This window comes from Melospiza georgiana, chromosome 6 (genome assembly GCF_028018845.1).
Source record: "Melospiza georgiana isolate bMelGeo1 chromosome 6, bMelGeo1.pri, whole genome shotgun sequence".
Classification (NCBI taxonomy): domain Eukaryota; kingdom Metazoa; phylum Chordata; class Aves; order Passeriformes; family Passerellidae; genus Melospiza; species Melospiza georgiana.
In genome coordinates, this window is record NC_080435.1 from 23,634,546 (window position 1) to 23,650,859 (window position 16,314).

The window sequence follows — 16,314 nt, forward strand, 5'->3', positions numbered from 1 at the left end:
GCTATTTTCTTCACTCATCTTTGTAAAAATACTTATGAAATGTTGCCTCTATTCAGGCAACACCATGGATCTCCTCAATAAGGAAGTTCAAAAAATGAAGCATTACAAGAGCAAGCACAGGAAATACAGAAGCAGCCTTCAGACGTGCATGAAACTTGGCATCTATTCATATGCAACAGTAGCAGAAAACCTTCCAATCACTTCATTGTGGTGTGGCTATGCAAAGAGTTCCACCTTAGCTGCTCCTCAGTGTACAGGAATACGCCCCCTGAAAGGGCAGATAAGGAACAAAAGCATTCAGAAGCATACAGAGCTTGTTTTCCTTGGAAAAATGTCCAAATCAGCTAAAATATGCATCAGGAAAACTTTAGTCATCGTTGAAAAACGGGCTTTGCAACTTGGGATGGCTACTTTGTGCAGAGCAGTAACTGTTGAGAAAAGCTGATAACAAACTAATCCTTGCCAATACTGTACCACTCCAACCACCAAGATTCCAGAATAACAGCTTAATTTAACACAGAATAAGGCTACAGTACTTGGGGGGTGTCTGAAAAACAACAGCCTCTCAGTGACACACTGAATCAATGAATTCTGAGGGTTTCACAATCAGAGTTACCACATTCCTGCACCCCCAGCCTAGTCTATTTTGATGAGGAACTAATACAGTAAAGCAGCAGCACAACTTCTTAGGTGTAGCTTTAGGCATCTCCATTTTTGGAGTCCATGTTAGTGAAGAAACCTACCCACACCCATACCCACCATGGCAAAAGGAGAATACACTTGTACTTAATTAAAGAGCAAGAATCTTGCATTACCAGTTTGACAAGGTATGGGACCAAAAGCAGTCTCCATCTTTAATATGAGAGTAGAGGGATTTCACCGAAGTTTGTCCTCTCCTCACAGAAAGCTAATGAAGATTTCCCGGGATTCCATGCTGGACAGCACAGCATGCAATCCTCCTTGGGGATGCCAAACTGTAGAACAACTGCAAGATGTGCTGAGAAGAGTTAAGAAGCTCTGTAATTTTCCTAGGACCCCCATTGTGGAGACTAAGCAGCTGTAGCAAGATCTTTGAAGTTGTAAACAACATTGAATTGCAAGTTTACCTGGGCAAGAAAAATATACTCTAAACATACTGCACTTACAAGAAACAGCACAATTCTAGCTCAGCTGGCATTAAATATTAAATTTCTATGACTTTTATGAATTAAAAATTATTTAACCCTACATGCTACATTCTAGTCATGTTATATGACTAACACTGCACAGTTTTTTACAAACAGACCCAGGACAAGACCTATCATGCACAACTATTTCAATGACAAGATACTCCTGCTTGCAAAAACTCTGAGCAACAGCTGAGGCCCTGCCCTATTCTAATCGTTCATCTTGGCCTCTGGTTGCCAGCTTTAGTTCTGTGGCTAGCAGCTGAAAAGTACATTTTTCACACTCTCTTAAGAGGGAATGCTTGGGAATATCTGAATAAGGCTGGCCAAGCCACCCTCATTAAACAAGCAGCAGCACGTACCTCCCCCTCACTGCTCTCCTATTATATATATATATATGTATTTATTATTTTTGCCAAGTGATGAACACTTCAGTCTTATAATTTCAAACTTGTTTAAGCAAGTAATACTCACTGAGGACAGATACGTGCCTTCAGCAGGAAATTCAACTTTCAGCTCTTCACATTTTGTTTTTCCCTACTCCTCTGTATTCTATCACCCCAGTTTACAGGCTGAGTGGATTTATTGGGCTACTGAAGCTAAATATGTCCAAATCTGTGATATTCTGAATAAATTATATTGAACCATTCCATGGAAAAGTTGCTTCATTTTAGCAAATACTCCAAAACAAAGCAATTCCAAAGTCCACACAAAAACAGCACAATCCTGGGTCCTACAACTGACACGTCTGCTATCTAAACACAGAAAAAAGCCGAGGAAAAAAATCAGCAACATAGATTAAACATTGAAGGGCTGTTTTAGGGGGAGGAGTTAAGCTTTATTTAAAGTTCAAAGTCATTTTTGTGTCTGCCACAAACAAAAAAAAAATCCATAATGAACAGTTCTAAACTTGATACCTGAATGCAGTCAGTAGAAGAAAACCAGGGAGATGATCAAGGCTATAATGCAGAGAATAAATATTTTTTTAAAAAAACCAATCAATCAATAAATCGTAAATAATCGAAAAAAAAATAAATGAATAAAAGACAGGGGCAGGCTGTCAGTATGGTGTTACCACTACCAAATGCTGAAGTGAAAGATGGGTTGGTGGGGAACCTGTGAAGCTCCTGTTCCACACTGGACTAAAACAAGGGAAAGATGATGCAACAGGGAAGCCCTGCAGCCTCCTACTCCACTGAGACAAAGAAATGCTTGGCCCGTTTCTCCTCCTCTGCTTCCCAGGACTTAATCTTTTAAAACCATTGTACAGAATTCAGGAGAGGGTTATGCAGTCTCCACAAACTGCAGCTCCAACGGGGTCAGAGTTACACCAATGTCAGTATCAGCATAAAAGAGACCCTGGGAGGGGAAAAGGACAGCTAAAACCCTAAAAAGCTGTTCCATTTCCATTTTACATGAAGCAAAGTAATTCCAGATTTCTTGAGACAAAGACTCAGCTTTTGGAAGATAATGGTGTGGAACCACACCCTGCAAAGACGTTCTGAAAACTCAAGCAGCATGTTTTAGAAAATAAATTACTGGATGCACCTGCCTCGTGCTCTTTAACATAAGGTTAGAAGAATGTTAAGACTTTCCAAGCTCTTTCCCATGAACTACAAAAAGGTGATCATGCTGTATGATTACTTAAGAATAACAAAAAGATTCACAGTGGTATCCCAGGGCATCCCTGAAATTATCTAAACCAAACTTTTAGTCATTCCCCCAAATGTAGTACAGAAAATAGAGAGCTTTGAAGGGAGTTCACCTCACACAAGCAGAAACATGTGAAGAGCCCAACCAGATCCACCCACACATCCAATATCACCCTCCACACGGGCTCTGCTCTTCCAGCCCTGGGTCTCCTGAGTGCAACACCATTCCTTATGTCCAAATTAGATTAACTGAGGAACTCCAAACATGAGAATCCTGTTCATTAAATGTTTCATTTGGATCAGAAGTTTCTTTTACTGCTGCGTTTCCAAAGCAGCCCATGCCTTAAATCCCAGTAGAAGCAAGAGGTTCAAGCATGAGATGCATCCAGGACTTCAAATACCCTACACAAGAGAGCCTTTAAGAATATAAAATTACAGAGTCCAGCTTCCCACTGGGAACAGCAAATCCACAAGCACAAGCTACTGTGAAAAGCACAGCAAATAACAGAATTTAGCTCTGGTACTATTAGTTCAGCAAGGTTGACAGAGTCCCATGACTCCCAGCATGTTTAGCTCACAGGTTTCCCAATTACAGATAGGAATGCAAAGAAAATGAGTTTTGACCCCAACATTCTACTGGCAAAGTATATATTGCTAAATAATTGTGACAGGCTCACATAGGATAATTGAGAATCCACAACTCAAACCCACAAATCCACAGTTTAAACCCTGGCAGTCCCTTCAGATGTGTACAAAACTCCCTTTTTGCCCAATTTTGTTTTTTTAAGGCAATTTGAGGCTGCACAGTGAAAAAACTTTCATATCAAACATTCTGTAAGGCAAATGAGCAATTTCACTTTGAGATCTCTCCCTCCCTTTTCATCACTGTGCTTGGAAATTCAGAACTAGCTTAATAAAAGTGGTCACTATTTATGGAGACAACCATGGATATAGCACCAATAAAAAACCAGGAATTTATGATCCTCATTATTGAATGAGCCCTCTCCACATTGAAGAATGTTTGTTTAGCTTTTTGGTGGCCAAAATTCCTTTTGAAGTAATTCAAAATAAACCAAATTTCTCAGCAGTGGACACTGTCAGTATTGAAGACAATGATCAATAGACTTCATCAAGGCAGTTTCTTCACAAGAACATTCACAGATCTTTCAACCATACATCAAGCCAGTCTCAACTCTGTACAGGCCAACACAGAAATTCTTTGTTTAAACTGCACATCTTAAGTGGCTTTGTTTTGTTTGGCTTTTTTAACTATGCAAATTACTCAGCTCCATGGGATTATAAAATTAAATCCTTATACTGTGCACTGTTCTGTAAATTTGAAGTAGGAAAAGAAAATCTCACTTCTCTCAACAGTACAGTGTTTAACAATCTCCATGCTTTACTCATTTTTACCACATAATCTACCCTGCCATTCTATATAAAAGGTAAATACACCTCCAAAAACAATGTTTTAAATGTATAGAACCAAATTTTATATGCATTTATGTAAGAGGTAGGATTAAAAAAACCAAGCACTGTGCTTCAGAATATTTCTCTACAATTGGATACCCAACTCTACTTTGTACTAGTAATAGAAGAAAAACACACCATGACTCAGACAATGCCCAAAGAGAGATTACTGCTCTACAGAGAGGAAAAAAAAGAAAAAAATGTTAATTAGATTTAAAAACAAAATCAAGAGCTGCCCATTTTCCTATGACAACAAAGAAAAAAAATGCTTACTTTCTAAAAAGAAGTTCTTTTTTCTCCTTAACAAAACTCAAAAGGTCACAAATCAAATTTTTCAAGCTTTTTTCCAAGCAGCCCTTTAAACAAGTCCTTATTTAAAATCTGTCCTGAAGCTATCTGATTATGCACAATGCTGCTCACGTAAGGACATTTTCATTAAGGAATCACAGAATCCTAGAATGGTTTGGGTTGGAAGGGACCTTAAAGTTCACCTCTGCCATGGGCAGCCTTCCACCAGACCAGCCCAGAGCTCCATCCAGCCTGGACTTGAACTTTGGTGCACTTCACAGAATTTGTAAAGCAAAAGACTAATTCTAGGTATTTATCTTTCTGCAAACATAACCAGAAGAGAGATGAATTACAGGAATTCATATGTATCCATCAACAGCCATGGCACATTTCAGATCCAACCAAAATTACATTGCTGTTAAGACCTGCATCACCATCCCCAAAAACCATATCCTCAGTAGACAGAAGCATAAACACATGAGCAAAGTTCAAGGCCACTGTGGAACAGCAAAAGAGGAGATTAAGCAACAAAGCTTCTCTTTTGAAAAATGCAGCAGCCCCAGCCACTGCAGGAGCAGGCCACAGAGCCCTGCCAGGCTGATCAGAAGGAAAGGAGCCGATTCCATGCGAAACCAAAGGGCAAGTCTGAAACAGATAAAGGTCATGGGCAAAAAACCAAGGGAACAACTACTCACATCAGCTTAGAGGAAAACAACACATCACAATGGAAGTGAGCATTAACTTGGACTTGTAATCACACCCCTCCAATTCTAAATATCCAAACTCCCAGAACAATCTCCTCAAGTGACCTACAGATATGGATCCCTACACAATCATCTGGAGTTTCCAAAATGTGGAAACATGATTTCCCTGTGCCTCTGTGAAAAAGTCAAGTTGAATAAAAAACTCACTCAGTTCAGTAGCAAAATAATAATTTTTCTTTCAGCCCAGAGAATGTGAAAACATTTTTCCTGGCAGGAATTGCATTACATTTACACTTGGGGAACCCACAGGCAGGATTATTAGAAAAAGACACTTGGAAAGTTATGAGCATCCAGATTACCTGACACACACAACACAAATTTATCTCTTCTCAGTATTTATAGCTTGAGATGTATATACACAAGAGATTATAGTATTTTCTAATATATGTCAACAGATACCAGTCAGCTTTACAGACTTTAAGTGACTTAAGCTGCCTAAATTGCCACAAGTAGCTTACACAAAGACCTCTGTCATATTCCTTTAAAAATGGAAAACTAAAAAATAAATCCCCAAATTCAACTGTGAAGCACATTCATGCAGTTACGAGATGCAATGGTAACACAGGGAGAGGGAAAAACAATTACTAATGGGCACTTAAAACGTTCTTTCCAAAAATTCAAGATCTCTGACAACACTTTTAACTGTAAGGGGTCTGCATATATTAAAATACAATGTGTCCTCCTAATTCCATGATCAAAACCTACAGTGAATAAAACCAACATTCAACTCTCCTAAATATATTACAGAAAACATGAAACCAAGTCTTAGGCTAGTGGACATTAAAACCCTAAGAATTTGGAAGGGAGTAGGGAACTGTGTTCTTAATTCATATTTATCTTAAAAAAAAAAAAAAAAAAAAAAAAAAAGGGATTTTTTTTTCTGGTATTGCAATTATGTAGCAACATTGAATCTTCAAGTCTTGCAACTAAACATCTTCAAAGCACTTTAGTTACTCTCATAAAAGAACAGAGGAAAAAAATAAAAGGTAACAGAGGAAGAATTCTCTAAATACCAAAAGACACTACCTCTTGCACCAGAGGCTACAGGCAACTGATGAGGATATACATGTGATGTTCACCTGGTTCTAAATATATATTTTAAATACTTTGTTTTGATTATAGTTCTTTCCACCTCATACCCAGTCTGTTTTTAGGCTGCAGGTTGGACTAGAGCACGCCAAGCATTAATAAACCCACTGACAGACATCTTCTGTCCACAGTAGCACAAGAGTAGGGAAAAAGCACCAGCTCCTGTTTCAGGGCCTCATCCACTACCAAAACAAATGAAAAGCATTTCTGTGCAGTCACCAAAACATTCTTTCTACAAATAAACTAAGGGAAATAAAAACAATAGTTTCGGACTTCACCAAATCTTCTTGTTAAGGGGAGAGATAGGAATGGGACACCACTCAGCAGTAAAACAGCAGGAAATTTCACCCCAAACTTAACAGTAGTCAAATTCACCCTCAAATACAAGGAAACCCAAAATGAATTCCAAATTTAATCTAGCTAAATGGTTTATTTATAATCAAGCAAACCTAAATTAAAAGCACAGTACAAACAGCGAGTTGCTAACAATAGGCAAACAGACGTCTGCTGGGCAGGGGTAGGATGTTTCAATAAACAAACCCAAACATATCCACATGAGAAACCAAGAACACAGAACCAGTGCTGGAGACTCAGTGCTCAATATATTCCTCTGCACCATTTAAGTGGAGCTACTCCTTTTTGCCCAAACACAGGGCATTATTTCAGACAAATTCATACTTTGAAGGTTTGGAGCAAAAGGTATCTGTTTCTATGTCTTGAAAACAAAGAAATGCTAGGGAAGCTGAGATTTATTGATAATCAGTGAAGAATTCTGAATGTTAACTCCTATCTCCATCTGACAAACTAGTGTAAAGCCAAATCAGTTCAGTAATTTACTAAGAGCCAAGTACGATTTAGCAAATGAAACTCAACACAGATGTCTGAAAATGCAACAGGAAGAGTCCTGTTCATCTCTGCTGTCAGAACTGGGTGGGAGCAATGGAGGATGTGCCTGCCCTGACATCCATGTGAAAGCCTATGGCACTTCAGCATTCCTGGGCACTCTCTGACATTAATGGCTGTTATTCAGAAGTCAGCAGCAGCTGCTGCCAGAGTAAGAAGTGCAAGCCATGGCACCTCAGGGCTGAACATCTGGGAATGCTGCAAATGGAGCTGCACGGAAGTGCTGAGGAAATTTCAGCTGCTGCAGAGTCTGGCCAGGTCTTTGTGTGTTCTGCCACTGTGTTCTTCTTATTAGGTACAATTCAAAGCCTCATTTCTACATCTACGACATCCTGTATTACTCAAAACTTGTCTGGAGGAAATCCAAATACCACTATTCATAAAATAGCAATGAAATCCTTAAGTCCATCACTTCCAGACAATGCCAGGGCAGTCTTTGGGCCAAGTGTTTTGTTATTTCTTACAGGTGAGGCATTGAGTATTTCTGAGATTGTCTAAGGAACATCACTGTACAGGGACATACCTGAACTTCACTGAATAGAAATATGAACAGACACACACCATTTTTAACTGAAGGGTGAAGTAGTGATAAAATATTGACAATGGGTAGAAAGCAACTTTTACTTTAACCTATTATTTTGCTTACCTTGTAGAGAAAAAAATGAGGCATGATAAATTTGGTAGAAAGCAACTTTTACTTTAACCTATTATTTTGCTTACCTTGTAGAGAAAAAAATGAGGCATGATAAATTTAAGGCCAAAAGATCAGAGGTGCAAGATTAAGATGGATCTTAATATGTGTTGCCTCATATTTGTATTGTATTTATTAGCTTATAAAATTAACATACATATTAAAATTTTCATCCTGATAACAACTGCTGTGAATTCACTGACTGTGCTTTTGTTTGTGATAAGCACCAGAGTCACTGGAGATTAAACTCTGGTCTTCACCATCCAAAACAAGCATCATGTTTTAGAAAACATCTAAGTGAAATTCTATCAGCAAAATGAACCCTGGCCTGCAACACTTTAATAGCAAGAAGTGAAGTAACTTGGGCCTCATCTACCTTAGGTCCAAAATTTAACCTTCAAATACAGTTTTACAGATTAACTTAGGAATTTGAAGCACAAAAATCTTGAATTCTGTAGAATGCACTCTAAAAGGCACATAAAGGGCATAATCAAATCCACTAAGACCATCATTAGAATTACAACAATGTGTTTATGTTATAAAGCTCTTCAAGTAAAAAGTTAATGTTCTTTTTTTTTTTCTGTGAAAAATTCTAGAAAGCATAAAATTAAGTTCTAGCACAGCACTTTGATTTCCTCAAGTTCGTTTTCCAAGGTCAGAGTACAGTTTGAGTAGGGTAATCTGTAATAGAGGAAACTCCCAGAAAACAAAGAGCATTGCCAAGAATCCAGTTATTTTATCAAGGCAGTGGTGATGTATTTCACTTCCAGCTGTCCACACTAAAAACCCAGAAAAAGTCAGCTTTAAGTAAATTACTTAAGTATTTACTTTAAGCAAATGTAACAGACAAAGCACATCTATATAAGATTAAATACACTCCTCTCAGTGAATTAGACATCCACAAAAGTTGCTTTTAACCAAATAATTGTCCCAGGCTTATGGAGCTAGAACCTTGATGCCTTGAATTCCCAGCTAAGAAATGTGACCATGAAATGTGCATCACTGCTGCAGGAAAAAACTGCATTTACTTTTAGAATCTCAGAGGTGCAAATCCTGATTTTGGAAAATACTGCCATTTGGAAACTGATCACATCCACCATTAGTTACTTTTGAAATATATATATGGTGTATTTTATATACCAGTGTGAGCTTCTTTCTTATACACAGAAAACTCAGTGAATGTAAGGAATTAAGCACAGGGATGCCATCAGAAATTGACTGCCTTCATAGCAAAACCAGAAGAGGCATTTTGGTACAGAAGAAATCAATCTGGCATTCCTGCTTTTAGACCAGGACTTGCCATCAGTCATCAGAACAGTCTAAAACTGGCTGGTTCAGCTAAAGATCTAAAACAGGAGAAGTACACATAGAAACAATTCAATCCAATACCTGTTAAGATAAAGTAGTCTAAAATCAACTACAAAGACTTGTAACAATCCAAGTCTGAGAAGGAAATAATACTTTGGTTACAGAGTGATTTAGCAATTAATGAAATTACACAGGTCTTTGTGCAATTAGCTCAATTGACCTTGCAGGTTCACTAAACTGAAAAGAACTACTATGACAAAAAAAAATTTAAATCTACACTACTATCCATTCTTTGCTGAAAAAAATACAACACAGCTGTTATTTTATTAAATTTAAAGACTTTACCCTCCTTGAAATTCACAGCTTAACAACAGAGCATTTGAGGCAGTAGTTCAAAAGAATGCTTAGCTTGAAATAATTAACAAAAAAGTTTGAATAGTTTCAAATATTCGTCACTACAAAGTTTTGACAGTGAACACATATTAGAATTAAAAAATTGTTTCCCCTCATCAAAAACTTGCAGCCATGAAGTAACTGACTCTACCATAACAACAACAAAAACTGCCCAATACAGAAGTTATTTCTATGTAGCAGCAATAATGAAAATATTTCTGATTTTTGAAAGCACCACCATCATTTGAGCTAAGCACTACTGGGGACAAAAGCAGCAGAGTTCCACAGGATGAAAAGAGTATTTTCCAACAGCAGACTACAAAAATCCATACACTGATGTACGTCTACATAAAATAGCAGTAAAATTTCTTCCTCAACTGACTTGCTTTTCCAAAAGATTTCACAAGAAACCATGCAATTATAGCATTCTTGAAAAGGGGAAGTGTTTACTAATTTTCCATAAATGTTCAGAAAGTGATGGTTACATGCAAGTAGCCTACTAGATTTAGGAAGGAAAGCTGAGAACTGAAAAGGCAAAAGGGGAACAGCAGAGTTGAGAGCTGACACAATTCTGCTCAGCCACAAACTCAGGTCTAGCAATCTGCAGGTCATGCAAGTGGTTAATGGCCTCCATTAATGTAGCAGACCTGACACAGAGGATGAGAAGCTACAATTATTACAACAAAAAACCAAAGAATGATGTTTGCCTCCAGCACACGATTTAACACGGGCAGCAGCAAAGGTTGGAAACTTCTCCTTTCTGATTTTCATCATTGTAACAGAACCAGATTAACACATGTAACATTTTCATTTCCACCCCTCAGTAATTACCAGCACCAATTACCATACCGAGAGTCATACAGTGATTACATTGTAATGAGAGCAGTGAAACAGGAGGATTTAACACCACTGTTTGAAAGGGTATAAACAGTAATTACAATATTCAAGGATATGGGAACATTTGTAAAAGTCACAGCATCATTGTGCCATGCTTGGGACAGCAACCACCATGCCAGAAAGCACAAGGCTGTCAACAGTTAACCAACACCTCAAAGCAGCCCCTGCTTTGCCTACAACCAAATGCTTCTCAACATGTTCAAAGTCCAGTTGTATTATTTTTAACTGGAATGGATAAAACCCAACGAGTTCTGCAGACACCAATCACCTTTCCTAACTATGCTCCTTACGTAACAAACCAGCACTGCAGGCCACGTGCATTCTCCACAAGGCACTAATTAGGAACTCCTAGCACGACCAAAAAAAAGCCTCAAAAAACCAAATCCACACTTTTCAAAAATAACTAAATAGGTTAAACAACACACTCAGACTTCTATATTGCCATGACAACTCAGCATGCATTCACAGGCAGTCTTCAAGGCTTTAAATCAAAGTCTTTAATGGAGTCAGAATGGTCGGTATGGAATTCACAGAATCCCAGAATGGTTTGGGTTGGGAGGAAACTCAAAGACCAGTTCCAAGTGGTTTCTAGTGGCAGGGACACCTCCCACTAGACCAGGTATTAATTCTTAAGTACATGAATGAATCAGGCAATTAAGAAATAGCAATTAAAAAGTACTAGTTGCAGAAAAAAGTCCATCAAGTTCTATTACACAAAAGGATGTAGATACCATTCCACATTTATGCCAAGCCAAGGAAATTCCAGAAACTGGGAAAGCAGACTGGAGGGAAAGGGCTGCTCTTTCCTGCTTTCCTTGCCTCTGCACCTTTCTGAAAGTGAGCAAGCACCAAAAGATCCTTCAGGACAGATTCATCTTTCCCTGAGACAACTTGACTCTTCAGTAAATCAAACATACAAAAAGCCAACAAAGAATACAAAAATCATTGACAAAGCCCTTCCCAAACGCTCATACCTGTGGAAGTGCAGTATTGAGCTGCCTCTGCAAGGAATCCCTCTCATGGCCAACCTCATGCAGCTTGCCCTGGGTGAGGGCGAGCGTCTCCTGAGTTTCGCGGAGCGTTTCCAGCAGGCGATCCCTCTCCTCCAGCATGGACACCATTAACTGCTCGAAGTGGGAATCTGCATCCGACTGCAGCGGGGAACCTGAACCGTGGCCTCCATTTCCCCCGGCGGGAATCTCGGCCTCGCTGATGGTTGGCATCACCTCACACATCATCTTGAAACAAAAAGAGACACAACAAAGGCCACAAATCTCGGTCAAACGGATCTAAACAGGAACTTTGAGTGCTGCCCGTAATACCCACTTAGCTCTCCCCACGATAGCATCAGCAAAGGCTGCCAGCACCTCGGTGTTTGCCACTATTTCATTAAGAGTGGAGAAAAGGTACAGTCAACTTAATCAAGGCTTTGCTTCATAATGAGAATCTTGTGACTTCTTGCAAAACCAGATTTTTGCAGGCTACGTCTCAAACTGCGACTTCATTTTAATGGATTTATGTTTTTGTGAGGAGTAAACTGCTGCTGCGATCTTTAAAAAAAAAACAAAGATAAGGCATGCAGCCTGACACCAAAAATTATACACTTCACCCAGCAAATGATTACACTGCACATTTTGGGAAACATTATCTGCTTCTTCCACTGCTTCAAACGCACAAAGATTGTATCTACAACAGTGCTTTGAGCTTGTGTTGGCTGTAAAAGTTTTATGGTGGTGAAAGTGATGTATGCTAAATGAGTAGTAAGTCCAAACAGTCCAATTCAGGAGATAAAAACATGTAAAGGAAGATAAAAAGCAAAAAATTCATTATGAAGTAGTAGCAGCTGTCAATGGGGACAGCAAAAGTAAAGGTAAGCAAAAAGTAATTAAAGGCAGAGGATGGATTTGGTTAACAATGCAAATGGGAGCACTGCACTACTGGAAGTGAGCACACTAAACTGGGAGCACCTTTGAGAGACCCTCACAGATCCCCACCAGAGCTCAGGCATTGAAGATTTAAAAATCATGGAAAAAACTCACTCGTATAATCACTGAACACTGAACCAACAACAAAGCTGTTCAGGCAACCTCTCTCAAAAACACAAACCTAGAAGAATGCAAGGCAAAATCAGGAAAAGTAGCTCCCCAAACCTCTCAGGTACCACAAACTTTTTTCTCAGCCTTAAATTTCACACTCACATCTGGAAATTTTGAAAGAATAGCTCATTCTTAGTCTTACAGTGGGTCCTCTCCATGCTTTTAAAGACTTGGAACAACCTCAAGTGCTTTGTAACATTTTCATGCATGATTAGGATAAGCTCTGAATTTTCCCCACTACGTTATTTACCTTGCTCAATAAAACGAAAAGGCTTGGAAAACAGGCCCCAGGTTTCCTGCAGCACCAATTCTTCTCTGTTTTAGCAGTTTTCTGTTATCCCCCAAAACCCTTTGGATCGCAAAGCACCCATCCAGATCCAGTCCAATGACTGTTTAATCGAAACACATGAAAAAAAAATAATAATAAACCTGCCGAGGAAAGAGCAGATCCAGTAAAATGCAGCAACTTCAGCTAACTCGCCAAGTCCCCGGCACAGAAGAATGTGAAAATAAACTGCCTCAGCTTCCCATCCCTCTATTACTGGCCCATAGGTCCTGCAACAGCTGGGATAGAGGAATCATGTGCTGACCGAAAAAAACCCCAAAGTCGTCCGATGCAGAGATGCAACAAGCTTCAACAGTTCATCGCTCATAAATTCCACTCAGGTCACAATCGCATTATTAAACAGAGTACGGACAGCAGGGGAAAACAGCATGAGCTTTCTTGTAGAGGATTTGGAAAAGCCTCCCTTCTTTTCTCTTCTATTAATTCCAACGGGAAGCTCTCCTTCCAGTTCCCTGCGTCTTAGTTCAAACATTTATAATCCCAAGAGCAAGGCGCGGGCGTCGCTTTGGAAGGCGAGCACGGAGCGAGACCTGTTGTTTTCTCCGCACCAGTCCCGCAGACGATGCTCCGCACCCGAGAGCGGGCAAAGAAAGGACCGGCAGCTCCGTGGGCACCGGCCCGGTCCCGCCGCTGCGCTTCCCTGCGCAGAGCCCGGCGAACAAAGCTGCGGGCGGAGAGCGCGGGGCTCTCGCCGGAGGGAGAGCACCGGGCCGGGCCTCGCTGCTCGCCTCGCTCGCTCCCCGCCGGAGGCCCCAGCGGCGCGGCCAGCCCGGGCCCCGCGCAGCCCCTGCGGAGCGAGCGCGGCCGCGGAGGCCCCGGCGAGCTCGGCCTGGCTCCGGCCCCTACGGAGCGGCGGCGGCTCCGCCGCGCCGGGACGGTCCCCTCGGGCCGGGCCCGGCTCCGCCCGCCGCCTCCACGTCCGTGGTGGCCGGCGCGGGGTCGGCTGAGGCCGGGTGGGTGGTGCCGGCCGCCCGGCGGTGCCGCCACGGCCTCAGGGGGCGGCAGAAGCGCTGCACGCCCGGAGAGCCGCGATCGCCGCCGCAGTCCCGCCGCTCCCGGCCCCGCTCGCCACCGCCTCCCGCCGCTCCCGGCGCGCTCCGCGGCCCCGCATAAATCAGTGCGGCACCCACAATGCACCGCGCGGGGCGGCGCGGCCGCTCCTGACCCGCTCCCCGCCGCCGGGGACCCGGGTTCGAGACCCGCTCTGCGCTGCGTGCCCTGGGAGCGATACCGCCGCCGCCCACGCTGCCCGCCCCGGGGGAAAGGACGGGAGAGCCGCAGCGGAGCCCTGGGGCGGGAGGCGTCCTTGCGGAGGGCTGGGAACAGGGCAGGGCTGGAGCGGCCCCGCAGTCGCAGCCCGTGCCGGGGCCTGCCTGTGGCGGGGCGGGATCGCAGCGGGCCCGGCCGCCCCAGCCCGTTCCCGGTGCCTCGGCCAGCCCGGATGCCGGGACCTGCTCTGGGCACCTCCATTCGACAGGCCATGAGGGGCTGGAGCGAGTCCAGAGGAGGGAATGGAGCTGGGGAAGGGTCTGAAGCGCCAGGAGAGGCTGAGGGAGCTGGGAAAGGGGTTCAGCCTGGACGAAAGCAGGGGACATTGTCACTCCATCCAGCTCCCTGAGAGGAGGTTGTGGCCAAGGTGGTCTCTTTTCCCAGTGACAGGGCAAGAGGACATAGTCTTGAGCTGCCAGGGGATGTTTCGGATGGATATTAAGAAGAATTCCTCACAGAAAGGGTGATCAGACGTTGGAATAAGCTCCCACGCAGGTGCTGGAGTCACCATCCCCGGGCATGTCTAAGGAAAGGCTGGATGTGGCACTCACTGCCATGGCCTGGGTGACACCGTGGTGTTTGGTCATGGACTCAATGGCCCCAGAGGTCTTTTCCAAGCTAACCCATTCTGTGATCCTGTGGAGCAGAGCTGCCAGGTCCCCAAGCACAGTGAGGGGCGACTTCTCTGACATAGCCTGTTCTCCACAGGAAACTGGGTTTGGCTACGTTGACTATTATTTTTCCAAAACACCATAGAAGTGTTTTTCCACTTGCATTTCTATAACTTTTACTCTCTTCTGGAGCCTTCACCATGCCCATGGGTTGGAAGTTGAGGTCTGCCAGGCAAAGTTTAGAAAACTCCCTTTCCTCTCTTTGCATTTGTGCTACCACCCTGAATAAAGTATTTGCATTTGGACCCTATTGTTGCTTTTACAGTGGAAAGCTCTAAAAGGCATCAAGGGCCAGTTAGGCAGAGACAAGTCATGCCAAAAAGCAGCAGTCCCTGCACAGAAGGTTTAGCAGATTTGTGGCTGGATTATGTGGATTAATTTGTAAACACAACATCTCGACACCTAGCACTGGATAGAAAGGATCACTAATGGGTCAATCTTCCTTTTCCACATAGGAAATTCCTTACAAGTTTACTACACTGTGCTCTTTCCCTTTGGTATCTGAGCCTTTAGAGTGAATTCAAGTCACATTTTTTAAGTTTTCCCGTACAGCCGTGAGGTCTAGATTACTTTTTTGTTTTTCCTCCTGAAGTTTCTAATGTAATCCCATGACTATGGGAACTGGAACTTTGAGGAAAAAGCCAAATATGATGAGGCACATTCAAACCATGAGCTCTACCAAACAGATCAGCACAGATTTCGTGCTGAATGTCTGAAAAACTGAGGTCTGACTTTTCAATATAGGAAGAGTAGCAAAAAGATTCCAAAATGAATTGCTATGAATTAACATGTACATAGGTAAATGCTTTTATTTATAAGCTTTGATCCAGATTTTCAGTGGAAGACTTCAGGCTAAGCAGCTGCCAGGGCAGCATTTTCAAAATAACCTGCTCCAGCAATACCAAAGCAAGGCTGGAAAATAAAGTGGAGTTCATGGCTGTGTGAACAAACACCATTCCACTTCAGCTCATCACACAGAAAAAATTAAAATTAATAATGTTAGTAGAAAGACTGATTAGATTTGTGTTTAACATGTGAGTCAAACGGAGACTTTGTGGATGAAAGGGCAAAAGGTTAAAGACTGTAATGGGCACAGAGTTGATAATCTCTCTCAAAGTGGACACTGCAATATATCCAGCCCAATTAACTGATCTCAGAGCCAGGTCATGTGGAATAAATTAATTAACCTCAGTATTCATGTAGATCTTAAAACATGGAATAACATTTTCTCTCAGTCTAGGATGCCTTGGAATGTGTTTCTCTTTTGAAACTAAGTTTTGTTTTGTCCTTAAATAGTTAAAACCAAAAAAT

At 41.9% G+C, this 16,314-nt stretch overlaps 1 protein-coding gene across 7 annotated transcripts in view; it reads right to left on the reverse strand.

The window, feature by feature from the left end:
- Window positions 1-13,693, reverse strand: part of PPFIA1 (PTPRF interacting protein alpha 1) — a 52,708-nt gene extending 39,015 nt beyond the window's left edge. For all 7 annotated transcript variants that reach the window (XM_058025469.1, XM_058025466.1, XM_058025464.1 and 4 more), the window contains exons 1-2: window positions 12,968-13,693; window positions 11,596-11,859 (exon numbers count right to left, since the gene is read on the reverse strand). In XM_058025469.1, coding sequence (XP_057881452.1) covers window positions 11,596-11,859 — 264 coding nt within the window. In that variant the 5' untranslated portion in view covers window positions 12,968-13,693. The remainder of the gene's footprint in view (window positions 1-11,595; window positions 11,860-12,967) is intronic.
- Between the last annotated feature and the right edge of the window lie 2,621 nt (window positions 13,694-16,314).